Source organism: Osmerus eperlanus, chromosome 26, assembly GCF_963692335.1.
Source record: "Osmerus eperlanus chromosome 26, fOsmEpe2.1, whole genome shotgun sequence".
Taxonomy (NCBI): domain Eukaryota; kingdom Metazoa; phylum Chordata; class Actinopteri; order Osmeriformes; family Osmeridae; genus Osmerus; species Osmerus eperlanus.
The window spans coordinates 1,944,368-1,966,252 of record NC_085043.1 but is presented as its reverse complement, the minus strand read 5'-3'; the positions used below and the strand labels follow the sequence as shown (position 1 = coordinate 1,966,252).

The window sequence follows — 21,885 nt, the reverse complement described above, 5'->3', positions numbered from 1 at the left end:
CTCATTGCGGTCGATGAATGCATACAGTGGAGGTATTGCACCATGTAAAGAGGTGACAGAAAGCAGAGTTAATATGCCATGTAACAAGAGTACCCGCACCAGCTTCACACTAGTACTATGTTAAGTATGCGTGTGTCTATGGTTAAGTCGCTAGGGTGAGAATGTGCAAAGGTCAAGGTTGGAATGTGACATCACTTACGTTGTTAACCAACCCGGGAAGAAATGCGTCCCACAAACATTTGCCCGTGATGCACGTCCAGCTTGTAAAACGTCTCACTACTGTTAATCTAATGCCCTTGATGATTGTTACTGTGTCTTCATTATCACAAGACACAACGATCCTCTTCCTGAACCATATTAAGCTTAGCCCACGTCAGACAGCTTCAGGGATAGGATACAGTTCACATTCAAGTCTTTGTCAGATGCACAAAACAACAGGTCAGACTGGGCCCTGAAATTCTCAGGACAAGACAACGCAAAGCAACCTGGCATAACATGAGTACACACAGAACATAGATTACATTTTAACTAAGCGAAATAGTTAAACCTCCTAAATACAGATAATATCCAATACAATATAGGCCTACTGAACCTCTAATACACCTACAACTTATACCAACCTTGTAAACCGAAGAATAATATTGCCCCTACTAACCTATGACAAGTGGGGTACAATTAGTGGGATTCAGTCGAACAGTGCTGTGGCTTGCAATTGCCCGCCGAACTGCATTCCAGCGAGCCACGATCCCTTCATTTGCATCGAACCCCCAACACAATGTACCAGCCAGGGAGCCAAAGTTGCACCCCCCGATGCCCGCAGAGCACGGCCCAGAACGCAATCGGATTGCAACCCTCATCCACGACGAGATTGTGCAGCGCTGTAACCGATTTAGCCACGGCCACAGACGGGAACGATGACCGGCCGTGAGACGATGCGCATGCGAAATTAAGATGCCCGAGCAACGACAATGAAACGCACTGAGCCGGTGCGAGGACGCAAAACGACACAAAATTGGCCGGCAGGTGCAGCACGAATGCACTTTGCACCCGTCCAGCTGACCCACACAGGACTCGGACGGAATGTCGAAATGCACATGCTACGACGCTGAAGCCAGAAGAGCATAGAAGACATCCGCGATCGCTATTTAATCCCGACAGGTGCCACCGCGACTGTTTAAGACATCACCTGACGCGTCGGCGAGACAGCCTACCCGAGGCATGCAGCGTCCACGCCTGCCCTGCGATTGACTGATACCGATCGATATTGCCGAACAGACAGGTTCAGGCAGATCAAGCTAAATGCCAGGGCCCTGTAACCCTGTCAGACTCCCCAGATCAGCGGCGATTCCTTAAAGAGTCTAGGGAAGCTCAGCTTCCCCTAACATGTACATTTAATGGTCAAATATTCACTATTGTGTTAACATTTCAAATTAGTTAGACACGTTCATCTCGAAGACGAGTTCGTTCGGAATCAGCTATGTACAGTAGCAGGTCGACTGACTGATTCCGTCTCATACATTCCCGTAGCCTCAGTGCATTCCCCTGTTGAAGCCCAGCTTCAATGGACTCCAATGGGGCTGCTTTTAACAGTTTCCAGTGCTTCGAACTATACAGTCATTGGATAATACTGCGATCATACAATTATACACCACATCCCTTGTTTCGACATTTATCCAACCATAAAAGGTTTATCTGGTTTTACGATAAAAACCCTCGCATTACATTACACTCATTCATGTAGCAGATGCTTTTGTCTAAAGCGACTTCCAAGAACTTTGTGCTAGCTCAATACCATAACAACGAGACATCCCCAAAACAAACGACGCACAGGCCGACGGCACAGCCCAGTAGGAAAGGAGAAACACCCGCACCAGAACACGCCAACTTACCGAGCCCAGCAATGCTCGGCTAACCACTCCAGATCCACGGACCAGGCCACAAGTCGATGACCACGTAGACATACAGGGCAGACCCTGCGGAAACGCTGTGCTACTCGCAGAACAGACATACCCCACGTTGTCCCGCCGAATCACGGCCACATACATTCCCAGCAGATTAACAGAAAGCAACCTGTGTCGCACTAACAAAGCAGAGTGCAGTGATATCCTGATTAAATAGCCCGCTCTGCTAAGAAGGTGTGCCGCTACTGCGTGATATGACGCACTGCTAGTGACGCGCTGCTAATGAGGCGCTATGTCTCGCGTCCCCCTGCATGAACCAGCTCCGCTTGATAGTAGTGCGTGCCAACATGTATTTTTGTTTAGAAACAATATTATAGAGAAAGAAAAACTTTTTAAAATCACATTTCAATGATATCATGGTTACGGTATTTAAAGATCCTGTAAAGTAAATTCCATGTTTTGCTTCTAAGTACATTTATATACATGTGAAATGAGTTCCTGAAAGCATGTGCAAAGCGCTAAAACTTTGTCACACTGAAATGTGGAGTTAAACCGAAGAACAGTTTCTCTTCCATTTTCAGATCAGGTTTTAATGGGCGGAGCCAAAAAATGCCCTATCTACGTCATTTCGCCCTATCTACGTCAGATCACTGAATGGCTCCTCCTGCTGTACTGTTATTGTAGCCTACATCAGCTAGCTAGCTAGCTTCAGGATATCTCCCACCACCCACAACTGCATCTTCCCTGGATGCAAGAACTCCAGCTGCGCTGCAACGCCATTTAAGTTCCCTATTGATAATGAAAGGAAAAATAGGTGGATAGATTTTGTGAAGCGCCACGCTCATGGAAAGCTTCGGATAAACTCCAACAGCCGCCTCTGCGCCACTGACCATTTCACGGCGTACAGTTTTAACATGGACCAGAGACAGATGGGGTTCACCAACACACGGCTTCTCTTGCAGCGCGGAGCCGTACCGAGCATCGCTCCTCCGGCCGTTCATCCTCCGGTCGCACCTGGACCATCCACCGCCGCCAGCAGTTCATCACTCAGTTCTGTGTGCTTGTTATAATTATACTAGATTATATAACTTTTCCAGAGGTATCTCTGCTATGAGTTAGTGCAAACCGCTAAATTGATATTAGGCTACTCGGTGTAGAATGATGGTATTTTGGTGAAATGGTAGCTAATGTGTTAGAAGTAGCCTAGTTGGAGAGCTCACTGTCTGCTGTCTCTGGTGTCCATTTTGACTGTTACAGCTCAGGGGAACATTTCATTTATATGCATCTGTATGTTTCACTCATTGAACAAATAAATTCTAATTCTATACGTTTTTGTTCGGCTTGACATAGCGTCCATTATCTGGGTCGGAGGCACTAGGCAGCGAGGGGCGGAGCTTCAGATCCTTGAGGCGACACGCCCCCCCAGTCTCAAGCAGAGAAGACTGCTGATTTTTTCACGATTTCAAAGCCTAATTTAACATACTTGTCGGTGTTATTTTTTAATTCGAATTTGGATGGGTAGTTAATAACACATTATTCTGTGGTGTGGCGAACTTAAAACTCGTTTCCAGGTCCACTTTACAGGATCTTTAAATATTTCGGAGATTCCTCCGCGTACCACTAGAAGGGGGCACACGTACCACCAGTGGTACGCGTACCATAGTTTGAGAACCACTGGTCTAGTTAATAGTTTGAAGCTTTAGGAAGTTATCCAATATATAAAAAGTATTGAACTTTGACCTTGTCGCTGAGGTTGTTGCTGTCAAGTTTTTGGTCATACTTGCCCCAAAAGTCAAACTCTGTTGCAATTCCTTTACTTATTTTCATAAATAATCAGCAGAACACCTTGATACAACTTGATAGAAAGTTGGCTAGCTCATGGCAACAACAAAAAACAAATCATTTGTTAAATTTAAAAAACTGACTTTGAAAAACATAAAGGTTATACTTTAAAATGACCAAAGCAAACTTAAATGTTGTATGCCCATGGCATATTCATAAGGTAGTAGTATGTGTTAATTGATTGAGTAATTGTCTGTTTTCAAATCATCACTTGCAAAAGAACATTATCATACACAGTTATCGTAGTAGTATCATACACACACAATTTTGGATTACGCTCTCAACGAAGGCAGTCGCATTTTCTTTCCCTCTCCTCCCCCTGACCTTCCCTGCTTGCTTCCCTGCTTGGCTTCTATCGTATTGTGTAGTTATTCACGGAGAAATGCTCTGAAGTTTCAATCATTTGGATAGTTTTTGAAGATATTACTCAAAATCAAATACTACAAAAAGGAACAACCTAAGAGGACTGAAGCCCAAGGAGAACAGAAGTATTTTGGGCTGCCCTCCAAGACTGACCACAGGCAAGCAAACTTAAGCTTGTTCCCTGTAGAACTATGGCTTGTAATGACTGCAAACAACTTACTCAGAGGATAGTCGAACTGGAGCTAAGAGTCAGAACCCTCTTAGATATCAGAGAGACCGAAGACTTTATAGATTCCATGCTACCTAGCCCGGAGGCTAAGCTACCTGCCAATGAGCCACCCTTGGAATCAGCTTTCTCTCCACCGGCCGTTGGACCGGATGAGTCATGGCCTTCTCTCGGCGCTAAACCAAAGAGGCCTAGCGCCGCTTCTACCTTCATCAGAGATGGGACTGTCACCAAGGACTTCTTTTCCTCGCAGGAAAAGAAGCCTTCAGTCGACTACTATCTTTCAACACATGGTTGGCATCTGTCTGTCTGACACACAAACTGAGATTTATCGACAACTTCAATGTGTTCTGGAACTGTGCAGACCGTTTTCAAGCTGACGGACTCCACCCAAACCGTAGAGGATCTCGACTACTAACAGCAAATATCAATCACGTGCTCCTGACCACAAATCAAGCTTCTCTCCCTATCCCTGTTGTGTCTAAGCTGACTGACGCATCCCAAACAACCTCCCATGGAACAGAACAGAACATTCAAACAGCCTCCTGCAAGGACATGGGCCCTGCACAGATCTGCACCCCCCGAATGAATTCCCTTGTGATGGAACAGCTCAGTGACAGAGACTTTCCCAAAGAAAAGCTACGCTAGGACAGCCACCATGCTATTTCATTGGACATACCGGTCATCAGCACAAACAGAAAATGGCATGGTAAAATGCATGGTTACAAACCTGAAACTAGTGTTAGAAGTCACAGAACTATCCATATTCTTCCAACAGATTTATCTACCCCTGTTTTATCTGTTAATACCCCACAGATGAAACTGGCCCTTCTAAATGTTAGATCACTAAATAACAAAACATTTCTAGTTAATGATCTGGTCAAAGAAAACAACTTAGACTGCATCTGTCTAACAGAAACCTGGCTAAACAATGACACGGCAACAGCAACTTTGATAGAAGCGTGTCCGCCCGATTACAGATTCCACCAAGTTTCTAGGACATCAAAAAAAGGTGGAGGAGTCGCAGCTATTTTCTCCTCTAAACTGTTGTTCAAAATCACTGAGCTAGGTGAATTCACATCATATGAATATCTTGCTATAGAGCTCAAAACCGAATCAATACTTTTTGTTATTATATATCGGCCACCCAAGCACTCGCCAATATTCATACAAGAATTCTCTGAACTATTATCACTATGTGTCACTAGATATGACAAAGTAGTTTTAAATGGAGACTTAAATATCCAAGTAAATAAAAAAGCAGACCCAAGAACTATTGAGCTCTTAAATCTCCTTGACAGTTTCAATCTAACTCAACACATAACAGACCCAACACACCGACACGGAAACACACTAGATCTAGTGATAACAACTGGACTAAATATCAATAATATTTCAATAACTGATCTACCCCTCTCAGACCATCATTATATACTTTTTAATGTGGAAATTATCCTAACAAAAAACAAAAAAGAATTCTTAGTCCATAGAAGATATTTAGACGATACAGCTATGATGAAATTTTCTGAACAATTTGCTCTATATGAGCCGACTAACCATGATTGCTCTCTGAATGAAATGGTAGAGAACCTCAATGATGCACTATTATCTGTGTTAGACTCTGTTGCACCACTGAAAACCAAAAAGAAGTGCACAAGCAGAACCTCCCCATGGCTGAGAAATAAAAATGTTAGTGAAACGAAAAGAAAATGCCGTGCAGCAGAGAGAAAATGGAGGAAAACAAAGATCACTATCCACTACAATATCTACAAAGATACACTAACCACCTATAACAAAACCATCCGTCTAGCAAGGAGAGAATATTTCTCCAACATTATTACAGAAAATGCCAGAAATTCCAGAGTTCTTTTCTCCACCATTGACCAGCTGCTAAACACTGTCCCTGCTCCACCTCCATCCTCAGTAGTTAAATGTGAAGAGCTTGCTTTGTTCTTCAAGAACAAAATAACTTTGATCAGAGCTAGTATTATTAATAGTGGGGTCGAAACTGACATCAGTAGATTCTGCAACATAACCATGAGCACATTTACCTGTATCACACTTAGTGAACTTTCCAAAATTGTCAGCGAATCTAACTCCACAACCTCAGATATTGATCCTATACCCACAACATTCTTTAAGCGAGTGTTTGATAGTGTCTCAGGTCCGGTGCTAGAGATTATAAACACATCCCTTAGAATTGGCGTTTTCCCAGATGCCTTCAAAACAGCTGTTGTAAAGCCCCTATTAAAGAAACCCAAATTGGATAACAGTCTACTTGCAAATTACAGTACTGGAAAAGATAGTTTTAGTCCAATTAAATTATTTTCTTGAAGAAAATAACATCCTGGAAGTCTCGCAGTCAGGTTTCAGGAAATATCACAGTACTGAAACTGCTCTCACCAAAATAATTAGCGACGTCAGACTAAACTCTGATGCAAATAAAGTCTCTATCCTTATCCTGTTAGATCTCAGTGCAGCATTTGATACAATTGATCACGACATCCTAATCAATAGACTGGAAAAGCTTATTGGGTTCACGGATAGTGTATTGAACTGGATGAAATCATATATCACAGGAAGGAAGTTTTATGTTAGTTTAGGTGACCATAGGTCCAAGAAACATGAGAACTGCTACGGGGTTGCTCAAGGAAGCTGCTTAGGTCCATTACTCTTTTCTCTTTATATGTTACCACTCGGCGACATAATCAGAGAACATAGCATAGATTTCCATAGCTATGCGGATGACACACAACTATATATATCCACTGAACCCAACGATGCAACGGCCATCAATTCCATTACCAACTGCCTGTTGGCAATAAACAAATGGATGAACGCTAACTTTCTTAAATTAAATGAAGACTAAACCGAAGTCCTACTATGTGGCTCCAAATCCAAAAGAGAGATGCTTATTAAGAATCTTGGAGGTTTAACCCCCTGTCTTAAACCAGAGGTGACGAGTCTCAGTGTAATCCTGGACTCAGATTTGAATTTCAACTCTCACATTAATAAAGTGACCAAAACAGCTTTCTTTCACCTGAGGAATATAGCAAAGGTACGACCATTCATAAACCAAAATGATGCAGAGAAGTTAATTCATGCTTTTATATCCAGCCGGCTGGACTACTGTAACGCACTTTTCACTGGTATTCCCAAGAAAACCACTGAAAGACTACAGCTCATTCAAAATTCTGCAGCTAGATTATTAACCAAAACTAAAAGGAGAGAACACATTAGTCCTGTCCTAGCTACTTTACACTGGCTCCCTGTTACCTTCAGAATTGACTTTAAGGTCCTTTTCCTCACATACAAAGCTCTACACGGACAAGGACCTAGCTACATTGCTAACTCCTTTATAAACTACACACCAGCTAGAACACTGCGATCATCAAATGCAGGCCTATTAGAGGTCACCAGAAGCAGTCATAAGAAGATTGGTGATTCGGCCTTTGTCAATTACGCCCCAAAACTATGGAACAAATTACCCATAAATATTAGGGAAGCAAAAACTCTAGACATTTTTAAAAGACAGCTTAAAACCTACCTTTTTACCGAAGCATTTAAGTAATTTTATCTCAAAAGGGTTTTCCTACTTTTATTAATTATATTATTGTTACTTTTAAGATGCATGTTTAAAGTTGGTTTCTCTCTTGAACAGAGATCTTATTGGGATTTTTATTTTTGTTTGAATTGTTTATCACTTGTATTATTGTTTTTATTGATTTTATGTAAAGCACCTTGAGCTGCAATTCTTGTATGAAATGTGCTATATAAATAAAGTCTTACTTACAGTGCTAGGGTCCAACTTTAGAAGATGACTTGTGTTAGGCAGCGAACAGCTGTAAAAAAGCACATTATATTGTCATTGTCCAGGCAGAAGAAAGTATTGGGATATCATTTGTTTTCCCATATTGCCTTACCCCTATGGTAAAGAAGGAATTATGGTCAAATTAATTTCAAGCAGCCTTAAAATATCCACAAAATGCACCTGGGTGGCATGAAAGATATCAATTGCCCGAAGAGTTGTCTTTGACTGCTAGACCAAAACATGTTCACTCCCCATGTGTAAAATGAGTATTGCACACCATTTGTGTGAATGCAGATTAAATTGGATGTTTTGAAGTTCTTTGCTCTGTTACCCCTCATCTAATATTTTTGAAGAGCACTTATTACTAATGTTGATTCTGCATTGTAGTAGGTCCATATTTTCACTGTCTGCACAGAAGGGTAGTAGTGTGGCTCATCCACTGGAAGATCAAATCATCAAAACATATTTACAATATTTGTATTATAAAATGAATAAATGTCAGCCAAACAGATGCTGGCGGACAGTCATTGTAATAGAGGTAGATATTGGCCTACCTTTTTAGTGTGTAAGGACACTTGCAACTTTTGACAAATGTAACACTGCTCTTTGATGTCATTGGTTAAAATTCCGCCCAAAACTACTTACTGATGAAGTTGGAGGGAGAGAGGGCCTTTTTAATTGTTTAAATGATCATTATATTCACTAAATATTGGTTAACCAATATATACAAATATTGGTTAAGGATTGGGGGATCGTGTACTGTCCTGTTTATAGCACATTTAATTTAAAATAAATTTGACTGCCATTTAAAATGTTGGATCAGTTCAACAGATATTTATATGGAAGTTGGTTAACTCTTCTTTTAGAGCCACCACTCACAGTGACTTGGTCTTGAGAGCTGTGAATGCTGGGATACCATACCGGGTCATCCACAATGCCTCCATCTTGAATGCAGTTGGTTGCTGTGGGCTCCAGGTAAGTTCATATTCAGGACTGTAAAATATACTGTTATTTTAAGTTTAAGTGCTTCAAGTCCCATCAATCACCATTATTTAGCAATGTCTTATGAGAGTAGTAAAAGTCAAACATTTCCATGGGTCACAAATAACTCTGTAGTTTGAGATGAAGAATAGAGGAAATTACTTGGCCCGGCCCACATCCATCTTACCTTCAAAGATTTGTCAGAGACGGTCTTATGTGCTTAGGGGCAATTGTACAATATCACCCCAAATTACGACATTCAAAACCATTTTGAAACGATGCACTGACTCTGAAGTTTTCCTTAGATCAAGAGGTCACTGGATGAAGTGCAGTGGATAGAGGCATATTTAGGCCAAATTTAACACACATGCATTTCTTATTGTGTTCAGGTACATGACTGTATAACAGTTTTTTTTTAAGGCTAAACTGTTGACTGGTCTAATTGGCTGGATGGCAAAATCCAAATAGAATAGCCAATCACATGGCTATTGCAAACAGTGATACAGTGCAATCTAAGAGCAACAAACATGATACATTTTATAGTCTACTTGTAACACATCTACAACCAGTAGATCAACCATTTTTTTAGACTGGTGTCTAAAAACAGTCTATCCAGATTTATGTTGTAGTCTGTACAATGATGTACAGCTAATTATTGTGCCCCTCCCTTTTCAGCAAAGTTCAAGCTCAGTGAATACACAAAATGTAGTTTTTTCAGTTTTTGTTTTGTAGTAACAACATTTGGTATTCACCATGTAGCCTACTTGACACTTTATAGCAACAAAAAACATGCAAGATTGGATTGATTTCAATTTACGAGACATTTACTGAAAGTGGAATAGGCTTTGGTTATCATATTGATTGCAGTCTCCATGCAGAGAAAGGACAATTTAACAAAATGTACATTAAGTGCAAGTAATTGGGCTTAGATTAGGCTTTCACAAACGAATATCTTATATTTGTGCAAAAATAAAAATGTTAGCCATCTCAAAATTATTTTAATATTAAAATAAAATGTGTAAATTAATCATATAATAAATAGGTAGATGACTGAAAGGTTACAGCCTCTAGTACGCCTCTGAGTCTGTAACACAACTCACAACTCTTACCTTGTTAGTGCTCTGAGGTCTACTTTTTGTATAACAACATTTTCAACGTTTGACAATGTGACTGGAAACTTCAAACTTTAGACTAGTGCATAGTGCCCGTGTTGCAGTCGGTGATTACATTACATTTACATTTATGCATTTAAGATGTCAGTGAAACACACATACAGATTACTTGAACTATGGATAAGTGCACAGTGCCCGTGATAAAATTGCTGGCGCACACACACAGATTCCTGGAATTATAGATAGGGCACAGTGCCCGCGATGATGTTGGTGACACACACAGATTTCTGGAATTATAGATAGTGCATTGCCTGTGATGCAGCTGGTGATACAATTTCTTCTCAGTGGTTTTTGTACCTATATTTCTCAGATCACAATGAAATTCTCTGTCATCTCTGAAGTACTTGTTCAACCTTCACATCTATTATAGTCAAATGGCCAATGCTGTGGTAGCCTACATTAATGCAAATGATTATGTAGCCTTCATTTGTCTGCTGTTTCCTACGTTATAAATTGTTTGTTATGTTGATCAAAATGCACTATATTGGTTCTCTGTTAAATTGTCTTACCAGCACAAACATCTAAACATTTAGTTCATAACAGAAGTCCTTACATGCACAATGGTTGAGCCACTTGTCATTAGGGCTGTCAACGAATATTCTAAATTCGAATATATATTCGAATAGTTGTTAAAAACTGAATTTCAAATGTGAAAATTAATATTAGAATGTACAAACAAAAAAAACACAACAGCGCCAGCAGCATCGCGACTGTCTGCTTTGCGGGTGGGCATTACTAGTGTAGGCTAGTCGCTACTGTACTGACTGTATATTGCATGGATAAAATAGACTAGATAGGCTACAACAGATTCATGCACTGGTTAGATTATTTGCCGTTTCATGCCAAGGAAAAGTTCCATGTTTACCACAGCACATCTCGCTCGGAGAGTTCAATGTCGGTTCTATACTGTAAAACTTCAATTAATGTTAATATTTGTTTCACTAATGTTAATAATATGATGAATGTCATATTCATTGTGAATGCCTTTGTTAATCACATTAGTTCAATCGCGGTAGCCTACTGCACTCCGTTGGAAAGGAAAATATTAACTTTGTTAATATTGCCCGGTTCTCCAGTCAACATGTTCTTAGGAAACTCGCAGCAGACCAGAGGATCAATCAGAGTGAAGGGGCTGTGATGCAAAGAGCAAGCCAAGCTGCAGCAAATTATTTTTTCATTATTTGACGTCGAAATGCTTATCCAAACAACATCAATCCCGAAACTGCGCTCTGTTGGGTTATAAAAAGGACATCTGCAAGATAGGAGTTTTGCAGAATGCCCGGTTCTTTCTCTGATCGTGGGAAACTAAACCCATTCTAATCTGCACACACACACACAAATCTCATATTCTTTTGTAAATCTTTTAAACAGTTGTACAATTTTGGAGAAACTGTGTCAATTGTATTCTGGACCGACACCTGGAGACCAGAGAGCTTCTATGATAAAATCAAGAAGAATCGAAACATGGGAATGCACACACTTTGCCTGCTTGGTGAGTATTACAGTATTGAATATTAGTGATGGGGCTTTAAAGATCCCATGACATGCTGTTTTTGGATGCTTTTATATAGGCGTTAGTGGTCCACTAATACTGTATCTGAAGTCTCTTTCCCGAAATTCAGCCTTGGTGCAGAATTACAGCCACTACGAGCAGTCCCACAATGAGCTTTCCTCAGGACGTGCCGTTTCTGTGTCTGTAGCTTTAAATGCTATGAGGAAGAAAGAGGCGTGGCTAACTGCCATGCTTCGGTCGTTTGCAAGCCATGATGTCTCTCGAGGAAAAACCAATACGCGCTCGCACGGTCGTAGCTCATTTTCTCATTGGTGGGCCAAATTCTCTGTGCGGGCAAAGCAGAGAAAGGGGAGGTAACCTTCCCTCTTATGACGACATAAGAAGATTTTCAAAACCGAGCGTTTGAGCTTTCATTTTCTCAAAGACGGAGAAGAATACCCAGGGCTTGGTTTACACCTATCAAAATTTCTAGCCACTGCGGGACCAAAGGCAGGCTAGGGGAACTCATATTAATGTTAAATAACCTCCTAAAGTGAAATGTTCATGTCATTGGACCTTTAAACCTGAAGGTCAGAATTGGTTATTCATTTAATAATGTGCAGTATATGAAAATGTATTTCGTAGTAGTACACATTCACAGGTCATTTAAAATGGCTGATCTCGGTTTCGTCTTACAAGAATTCAACCTCTAATCTAAAAAAAATAATCAACATTAATCAAAAAGGTAATTCTTTTGGGGTGGAAAGTAACAATTTTCTCTATGGATCTCCGATTGTATTAAAAGATTTTTAGAAAAATCTTTCAATATCACCAGCTAAAAAGTAACTAGTACTCTACTTACTTTTTTGAGAAGAGTAATTTTTACTTTTTTAACACATACTTTTACTTGTAATTGAGTATTATCTGAGCAATGTAACGGTACTTGTACTTACAGTTAGGTCCATAAATATTTGGACATTGACACAATTTTCATCATTTTGGCTCTGTATACCACCACAATGGATTTGAAATGAAACAATCAAGATGTGCTTTAAGTGCAGACTTTCAGCTTCAATTTCAGGGTATTTACATCCAAATCAGGTGAACGGTGTAGGAATTACAACACATTTTATATGTGCCCCCCCCCCTTTTTAAGGGACCAAAAATAATTGGACAAACTAACATAATCATAAATCTAATTGTCACTTTTAATACTTGGTTGCAAATCCTTTGCAGTCAATGACAGCCTGAAGTCTGGAACCCATAGACATCACCAGACGCTGGGTTTCGTCCCTGGTGATGCTCTGCCAGGCCTCTACTGCAACTGTCTTCAGTTCCTGCTTGTTCTTGGGGCATTTTCCCTTCAGTTTTGTCTTTAGCAAGTGAAATGCATGCTCAATTGGATTTAGGTCAGGTGATTGACTTGGCCATTGCAGAACATTCCACTTCTTTGCCTTAAAAAACTCTTTGGTTGCTTTCGCAGTATGCTTCGGGTCATTGTCCATCTGCACTGTGAAGCGCCGTCCTATGAGTTCTGAAGCATTTGGCTGAATCTGAGCAGATAATATTGCCAGAAACACTTCAGAATTCATCCTACTGCTTTTGTCAGCAGTCACATCATCGATAAATACAAGGGAACCAGTTCCATTGGCAGCCATACATGCCCACGCCATAACACTACCTCCACCATGCTTCACTGATGAGGTGGTATGCTTTGGATCATGAGCAGTTCCTTCCCTTCTCCATACTCTTCTCTTCCCATCATTCTGGTACAAGTTGATCTTGGTCTCATCTGTCCATAGGATGTTGTTCCAGAACTGTACAGGCTCTTTTAGATGTTTTTTGGCAAACTCTAATCTGGTCTTCCTGTTTTTGAGACTCACCAATGGTTTACATATTGTGGTGAACCCTCTGTATTTATTCTGGTGAAGTCTTCTCTTAATTTTTGACTTTGACACAGATACGCCTACCTCCTGGAGAGTGTTCTTGATCTGGCCAACTGTTGTGAAGGGGTTTTTCTTCACCAGGGAAAGAATTCTTCTGTCATCCACCACAGTTGTTTTCCGTGGTCTTCCGGGTCTTTTGGTGTTGCTGAGCTCACCAGTGCGTTCTTTCTTTTTAAGAATGTACCAAACAGTTGATTTGGCCACACCTAATGTTTTTGCTATCTCTCTGATAGGTTTGTTTTGATTTTTCAGCCTAACGATGGCTTGCTTCACTGATGGTGACAGCTCTTTGGACTTCATATTGAGAGTTGACAGCAACAGATTCCAAACACAAATACCATACTTGAAATGAACTCTAGACCTTTTATCTGCTCCTTGTCAATGAAATAACGAACTCCCATGAGGGAATAACATACACCTGGCCATGGAACAGCTGAGCAGCCAATTGTCCAATTACTTTTGGTCCCTTAAAAAGGGGGGGGCCACATATAAAATGTATTGTAATTCCTACACTGTTCACCTGATTTGGATGTAAATACCCTGAAATTAAAGCTGAAAGTCTGCACTTAAAGCACATCTTGATTGTTTCATTTCAAATCCATTGTGGTGGTATACAGAGCCAAAATGATGAAAATTGTGTCAATGTCCAAATATTTATGGACCTAACTGTAAGTACCCATTTTCAGTACTCTTTCTACCACTGCTAGACAGTCAGTGTAGGCTATAATAGGCAGTGGATACTATCATACTGGTTAAGAATATCTATTGTGGTTTTATGTAGGCTATTACTGTAACATTGGGACTAGCTCCCAGTGTGGATGGCGGGTTATGCAAGAGCAGTAGCACATTGTGTAAAATGAAAGTTGCATTTGACAAATCAAGTAGGCAGCCTATCTACTACAACTAGCCTGACAGATCATTTAGAGTAAGTTTTGTTCCATTTACATCTACGGACTAAATAGACTAATCTCGGACATATCATTGTGTACAGGATTTATCTTTCTTTTTAGCTGGTCGAAAGGTGTTGTAGGTTGGGGAAGATCTCGTAAGGCCGGAGACGCTTGGTGTTTGTCCCCGGCTTGGGAAACCCAATTCAATTCTGGTTAGATGTTCAGGGAGATAATTGACTCGTATATCTGACTCCAATTTTAGAAATGTGCGTTACCTGTAACCTTGAGCGCTAAACAGTTAATGACGTGAAACTCTGGCGTAGGTAAAAATCGTCTGCTTGATCAGAGCATCGACCCTAAAGTATGCATGTTCACTAATCAGTCGTTTATCATTACTATAATATGGATTTTAACCATAGTAGACCTAGTATGTAAACCAATCACTCAGAGGCTCCGGTAAATTCCTTTGGAGCGTGGAGATCCACCGTAAGTGACTCAGAGGCCTTAAGTTAAAACCTACTTCAAAAGTCTATGTTTATAATCAGTATTAGCCGCATCAACCAGACTAGATCAAAGTTTTCACCGCCGTAGCGTGATAGATACGTTTCAAGGAGAACAAGTAACTTCAAATGCACAATAATAGTTTATTATCTAAATAGTAAGATAATCAATACAATGATAATGAAATATCATCAAATACAAAACATACCTTCAGAGCAATGGTTAACAAAGGTATTCACAACGAAGACTAGGCGCCTAATGCACCGGAGCTGTATCGTAAACAGAACTCAGTTAGTGGTAAAAACTTCTTCCTATATACACCCAAACCTGACTAAAATGGGGACACCGGTCATATGACTGAAAAGTTGTCTAACGCATACAAATTCAAATTGGATCATAAATCAAGGCTGCAGTAGACCAAGTGGTGCCCTTGCAAGACAAGGGAATATGTTAAACACATGTTGGTCTGCTGCAAGCACAAACTCTAAACCCTGTAAATGTACATGTTACAGAAATACAATTATTTCTAGAATGTAATACATAAAATAAGAAACAAAATCATATCAAACATGACATTAAAAGCTGTTTAGAACAATATTTACAAGAACACAACTTTTAATGATAATTTCAGAGTCTTCCTCGGTCCACCTTCCTCTTCAACTGTTGAGACCACCTTTCCAGAGGTGTGTCATTAAAGTGTGATTGTCATTTTAGCATTCATGCAAATCAACGACTGTCCCAGACGAGTGTCTGGGTGACCAGTGACAAAGGGGCTGCCATAAACAGCTCTACAGTGTGATGTGTTACTTTTCTATCAGCAGATGGCACAAGGGTTCCCTTGCATAAGTCTCTTTCAGACAAAGGTTATATAGCCTATATAGCCTATATATATCCTTCTATGCGTGTTTACTATTACTTGAATGAAGAGAGAAATTAGTCAGCTGAACTGAGGCAGCTGAGTAGCGTGAGGCAGCGTGTTGTTTGCTAGTTTCTCGTTTGTTTGCTAGTTAGTTTTTGCTTCTTTCTTAGTTTTTACTTCTCAGTTTGTATTTTGGTTTCTTGTTTGTATCTGGATTGTATTCATGACCTTACGATCTTTCATAGGCCTACTGGCTATGAAAAAAAGTGTTGAGCAGAGCTAGCTGGATATTTCAAACTTTACGCAAAACTCCAAACCTATGAAATGTGAAACCTGCGACATGCTCATTTTGGTGAGCGAAGACAACTTTCTAGCTATTTGTTTGTGACAAATGCTCCGAGAATCATCGACTGAAAGAAACTGTTCAACTTGATCAGGAGACTTTAAACGAGCACATTGCTTTGCTGAAGGAATCTTCCGAATTGAAAGAAGCTTTTGACTCTACAATCATCGGCCAAACAGAGCCTGGATACTCCACTCGGCTGGGAAACACAAGCACGGAGGCAAAGATTTTGAACCATATCGACAAATTCTTCCCTCCACTGGATCCGGCCAGAGGATTGGGCCGAACTGAAATGCACCGCAACCGATCCGCCTGTTCGACGCCCCATGCCCCTGAAAGTCAGTGGAAGCAGGTCAAGGGGAATAATCTCCTGCTACCTAGGGCTGTCCCCACTCAGTCGACTAGTCAAGGGGTGGACAACCCTGGTCCTCGAAAGCCGCTGTCCTGCATGTTTTAGATCAAATGAATGGGTTGTTATAAAGCTTTGTGGAAGCCGGGTAATGACCATTCATTTGAATCATGTGTGCTGGTGCAGGGAAACATCTAAAACATGCAGGACAGTGGCTCTTGAGGACCAGGGTTGTCCACCCCTGGACTAGTCGATTGTTTGGTCGATATGCTCTTGGTCAACTAAGATTTTTTTTGTCGAGCTGCCGCATGGCAGTGTGAGATCTGATTCCTGCTTGTGTCACCATTTCTGAATTAAAGAAATGTTCTACAGACATTTTAGATTATATTATTTAAGACAAATAAAGCAACTCTAAAAATATATATTTTTTTAAACTTTAAACTGACCTAATATACTCTTTATTAAGAACAGTGTATTTACATTACACTAGACTGTGTCAGTAAGCAACATAATTTTTCTTATGCGTAGACTACATGCGGCAATCCTTACAAAACATGACAACATTTTCATTGTCAAACACAAGCCATTCCCGACCCACCAGCCATTTGGCATTACATTTTCTTTTCTTCGTTTCTCTAGTGCTATCAATATCCTCATCCCCTGCCTTGTTCCTATTCTCACCCCAGAAGTTTGTCCTAACCACCGCCGCATTAAGTTAACTTTTTACTTTACTTTATTACTCTAGCTAGCTCTTATTACCTCCTATGATCCGCTATGCATCGTTGTAGTCCTTGTGTTTTCTGGTGGATGCTCTGTTCGTTTCCACGGTATCTCGCGCTGGTTTCATTTCAACTGGGCGCAGCCAATGGGCGTATAAAACTTTATCACGTAGCATTACAAAAAACAAGTTTCAAAATTACATTAGTCGATTTTCCGAAGTGTTTAGTCGAGTCTTGGTTGACCAAAGAAAATCTTAGTCGGGGACAGCCCTACTGCTACCACTTCCATCTCGTCCTGAACTGCGGCTGGCAAACTGTCCTCCCTGACATCACCAGCCCACAAAACTACTTTACGGTCTACAGTCCTGATTGGAGACTCCATTGTTTGGGACATCTGGTACACCTTTTTCCTGGTGCACGAGTGCTGGACATCGATAGGCGTCTTCCCTCACTGTTGGAAAATTGCACTGACGTGAGTAAGATTATCATGCATGTTGGCTCAAATGGCACTGCCTCTCAGCAGACAGAGACCCTGAAAGAGGATTTCACCACTCTTCTAGAGAATGTGCAAGCTAGCGTAAAGATATTGTATCTGGGCCTCTTCCCTGTTACAATCGTGGCTATGACAAATTCAGCCGACTTCTGAATCTGAACAGCTGGCTACAGTCTTTTTGCAAGTCCAAGGGCGTTGGATTCATCAATAACTTTGACTTGTTCTGGGAGCGTCCTGTCTTCTACAAATGGGATGGTCTTCATCCAAACTGGGTGGCTGTGGCTCAGGGGGTAGAGCGGGTCGCTCTGTTAATCGCAAGGTTGGCGGTTCGATCTCCGACTCCTCCCAGGCCATGTGCCGAAATATCCTTGAGCAAGACTCTGAACCCCAAGTTGCTCCCGATGGGCATGAATGTGCTTTCGATTCAGTCCCTCCATCCAGAAAATATTGCATTGGCAATTCTGAATATTGGGTCTCTATTAGGCAAAACGTTAATCATTAATATATCAATATAATATATATAAGTTTTTAACTTAAACCTGGCTGACTAATGTATCAGAAGCTCTTATTGAAGCTTCCCCTCCAAATTATAGCTTTTTTCAATCCATTAGAAGTGTCAAAAAAGGAGGCGGGACTGCCTCCATAACTACAGATGCCCTGAGCTACAGGAGCATCTCCTTCGATAATTTGACCTCTTTTGAATATCATGATTTTCCTAAAGTGCCAGATTCTAGTTCTGGCAGTAACTGTGTATAGACCACCAAGGCAATGTCCTGCCTTCTTACCAGACTTTTCAGAACTAAAGTAAATGTTTTGTTAATAAATGTTATCTTGACTCTGCAGCAGCCTCCTGTCCTCTGCTGTCCTCTCTGAAACCACATAAGGGTAATATGTTGGTTATCCTACCGCGAAACAAGGACATGATAACCCAGGTCTAAATCACATTTGTAAACGCTTAAGTAATATTTAGTTTATTCTCTGTATTTTCACTTAGGCCTACACGTTGTTTTCATGTGATACTTGAGAATTATTTTGTTTCTTTAATTTTTTTTTTATTGGAAAAGGCATGTTCTTGTTGCTGTTTGGCATTTAACAATAAACGTAAATGTTTTAAAATGTGTCTCTGTCAGTTAAAAATCAACAATATATGCTACATAGCTCAACAATAGAGCTTTGTATGCAGTAAAATCAGGATAAATTAGGTTTGTAAAGCAAAAAGGCGGTAATACCGCATATCGCGCTATTGAGCCATCTATAATAACCGCAAGGGAAATTTCTTAACCGCGACAGCCCTACATATGAACAGACAACATTCAGAGTTTTCCCCCCCACAACCTGTAGGCGTAGGGAGGTGACCCTCTCGTCCACCGGGGTAAACTCCAACATAGCGGCGCATAGGGGCTTTTGAGTATCCCCACACCCGCCCGTCGCCTCATACCCTGGTCAACTCCAGATAAGAATAGAGTCCATCCTCTATCCAGGAGTAAGGATCCAGAGCCACGACTGTGTGTAGAGGTAAGCCCCACCAGATCCAACTGGTAGCGCCCCACCAGATCCAACTGGTAGCGCCCCACCAGATCCAACTGGTAGCGCCCCACCAGATCCAACTGGTAGCGCCCCACCAGATCCAACTGGTAGCGCCCCACCAGATCCAACTGGTAGCGCCCCACCAGATCCAACTGGTAGCGCCCCACCAGATCCAACTGGTAGCGCCCCACCAGATCCAACTGGTAGCGCTCCACCTCCCGCTTCTTCGATTTGATCCAATCCAATAGCCGAAATCTGATCAGATCACTTCTGAACAACTGGCCCTTGGGATTCAACAAGATTAGTGATTGCAATACTACATGAACGATTCTGCAGAGGTAACCAAACGCATTATAATTGAGCGTCTGCTAAATGTAAATGTAATTGCGACAGACTGAAATCACCCAAACTCAGACTCACCGCAGATTAAAAGGAATACAAGACTAATTTTGATTGTGATCTGAGAAATATAGGTACCAAAGCCACTGAGAAGAACTGTTAACACAAGCTGCATCACGGGTAGGGATGGGATCGTTAATTTTTATCGATATCGCTACAATTTTCGAGACTGCTTAACGATCCGAGACTTTATCGATACCACTATCGATACTTTTCTGGGGTGAGCTTGAGCTAACCACCATCTAAATGAATGAATTTGGCAAATGTTAAACGTATAGCAGCACCCACGTTTCAACAAAAGGCACCTGATATAGCTAAATGACCAGCTAACCAAACCCAACCCTTCCTTATCTCATCCCTGTTGTTGTTTAACAAGATGCGTAAGCAGCCCACAGAGCCATGCTCCTGGTGACTGTTTTGAATGATCGGCAGCGGGGCGGGGGAGGCAAGTCTTTACTCACACACTGACTGTGCTCGTAAAAAAAAAAAAATTCAGGTTCGCGCACGCATCAAATTTTAGGGGGATATGCGTGTGAAATAGTTGCACTGTAGAGCCCTGGCTCTTATTTTTGAGGCTTCTTATTGTCAACGATGGATACTTGCTACGAAGTTGGGGTGCGCTGACTGCACTCACCATGCATACCTTGGGTGGAGGAGGAGGGTTGTCCTGCAACGGCAGTTGGAGTTGGCACCGTTGCTTCTCGAAGACAGTCGAATGTACTGCATTTTACCTTTAGCTGATGCACAATGTTGGTGCTTATTCATTGCAACAGTGTTCCTTACAAGAAATTATTTTTATTTTGCTTCTGTACTAGGTCTGGGATGTCAGTGTAAAAAATGTGTAGGTCCAATCAGCGAACAGAGGGAGTGGCTGAGAACGATGACGTTGATGTCGTGCAGTAGTTTGAGTTGTAGTTCAGTAATGGCGGCGGAAAAAGATGCGAGCGAAGCTATTCTGCGGTTGTGGCAACGCTGCCGAATATCCATAAGTTAAAGCCGGAGCAAGAACAATCCTTGCTGAGTTTTGTTGGTGGCCATAATGTTGTGGCCCCCCTCCCCACGGGGTTCGGGAAAAGTTTGATTTTCCAGCTACGACAGCTAGCTCCGTTAGTGTTGAAGGAGTTGGCTAAGGCGAACGCTAGAGATTGGTTATGGCAGATCAGAGTGGCTTTGCCAGATCCAATAGTTTTAAACTTCAACAGAGTACCCGCCTTCAGGGAAGTTAACGCTTGTCAATGGAGCGATCCCTGACCCTCTGTACAAATGAAATGTACGAGGGTCTGGTTAGGACCAGGCTAATCGTAGCTAGCAACAAAATGAGAAATGTAGCGAAGTATGGCGTGAGCCAATTAAGTTACTCAAAAAGTAATGTATTAATTATTATTTATTATTGTTCAGTAAGAGTAGTGTAATCAAGTTACATTATTACTTTCTGTACAAAGTAATATTACTTTACATTACAAGAACATAGGCTACAGACGCAAAATAGTGTTTCTTTAAAAAATGTTTATTTCAAACAATCTTAAACATCAAAAAGGCTTATAAATTCTAAAATAATAATATATTTGTGTGAATAAATTATACTATGTTAGCAGCCATTTGTGGAAACGGGTCGCCATCTCTCTTAAGGTTTTAAGTGGATTTTTCGCAAGCTTCCAGATTTGTTTCTCTGTGGACACTTACGAGGTGTTTTTAAGTTAGTTTGAAGTGCTGCTTTTGTCTAGATAGTATTTTGTTTCACTTCAATGTTTTTTTCTTATGTCTTCGATGAAAGCGAAATAGCGTGAATATTTCCACCCCGAAAACGTAACACGTTCTGCGGCCATGATTGCTGCTGTGTTTGCCTGCAGCGTGAAACAAAGGCCAACAGTAGGCTACTGGGCCCAGGAAGTGTCGTTTAGGCAACTATCTGTATTTATAAAGCTATTTTAGTCCTTTGTTGAATTCATGCAGTATCTTGGACAATTAACGCAAGTTACTTAAATAAGTAACTGTAATAAAATTACTCAATGTCAAAAACTAACGAGATATATTACTTTGTTACTCACTTAAGTAATAATATTATGTAGCG

General features: G+C 41.0%; 1 protein-coding gene across 1 annotated transcript in view; it reads left to right on the top strand.

The window, feature by feature from the left end:
• dph5 (diphthamide biosynthesis 5) overlaps positions 1-21,885 on the top strand; it is a 43,609-nt gene that overhangs the window by 15,732 nt on the left and 5,992 nt on the right. The window contains exons 3-4 of the mRNA XM_062452222.1: positions 9,010-9,118; positions 11,668-11,788. Coding sequence (XP_062308206.1) covers positions 9,010-9,118; positions 11,668-11,788 — 230 coding nt within the window. The remainder of the gene's footprint in view (positions 1-9,009; positions 9,119-11,667; positions 11,789-21,885) is intronic.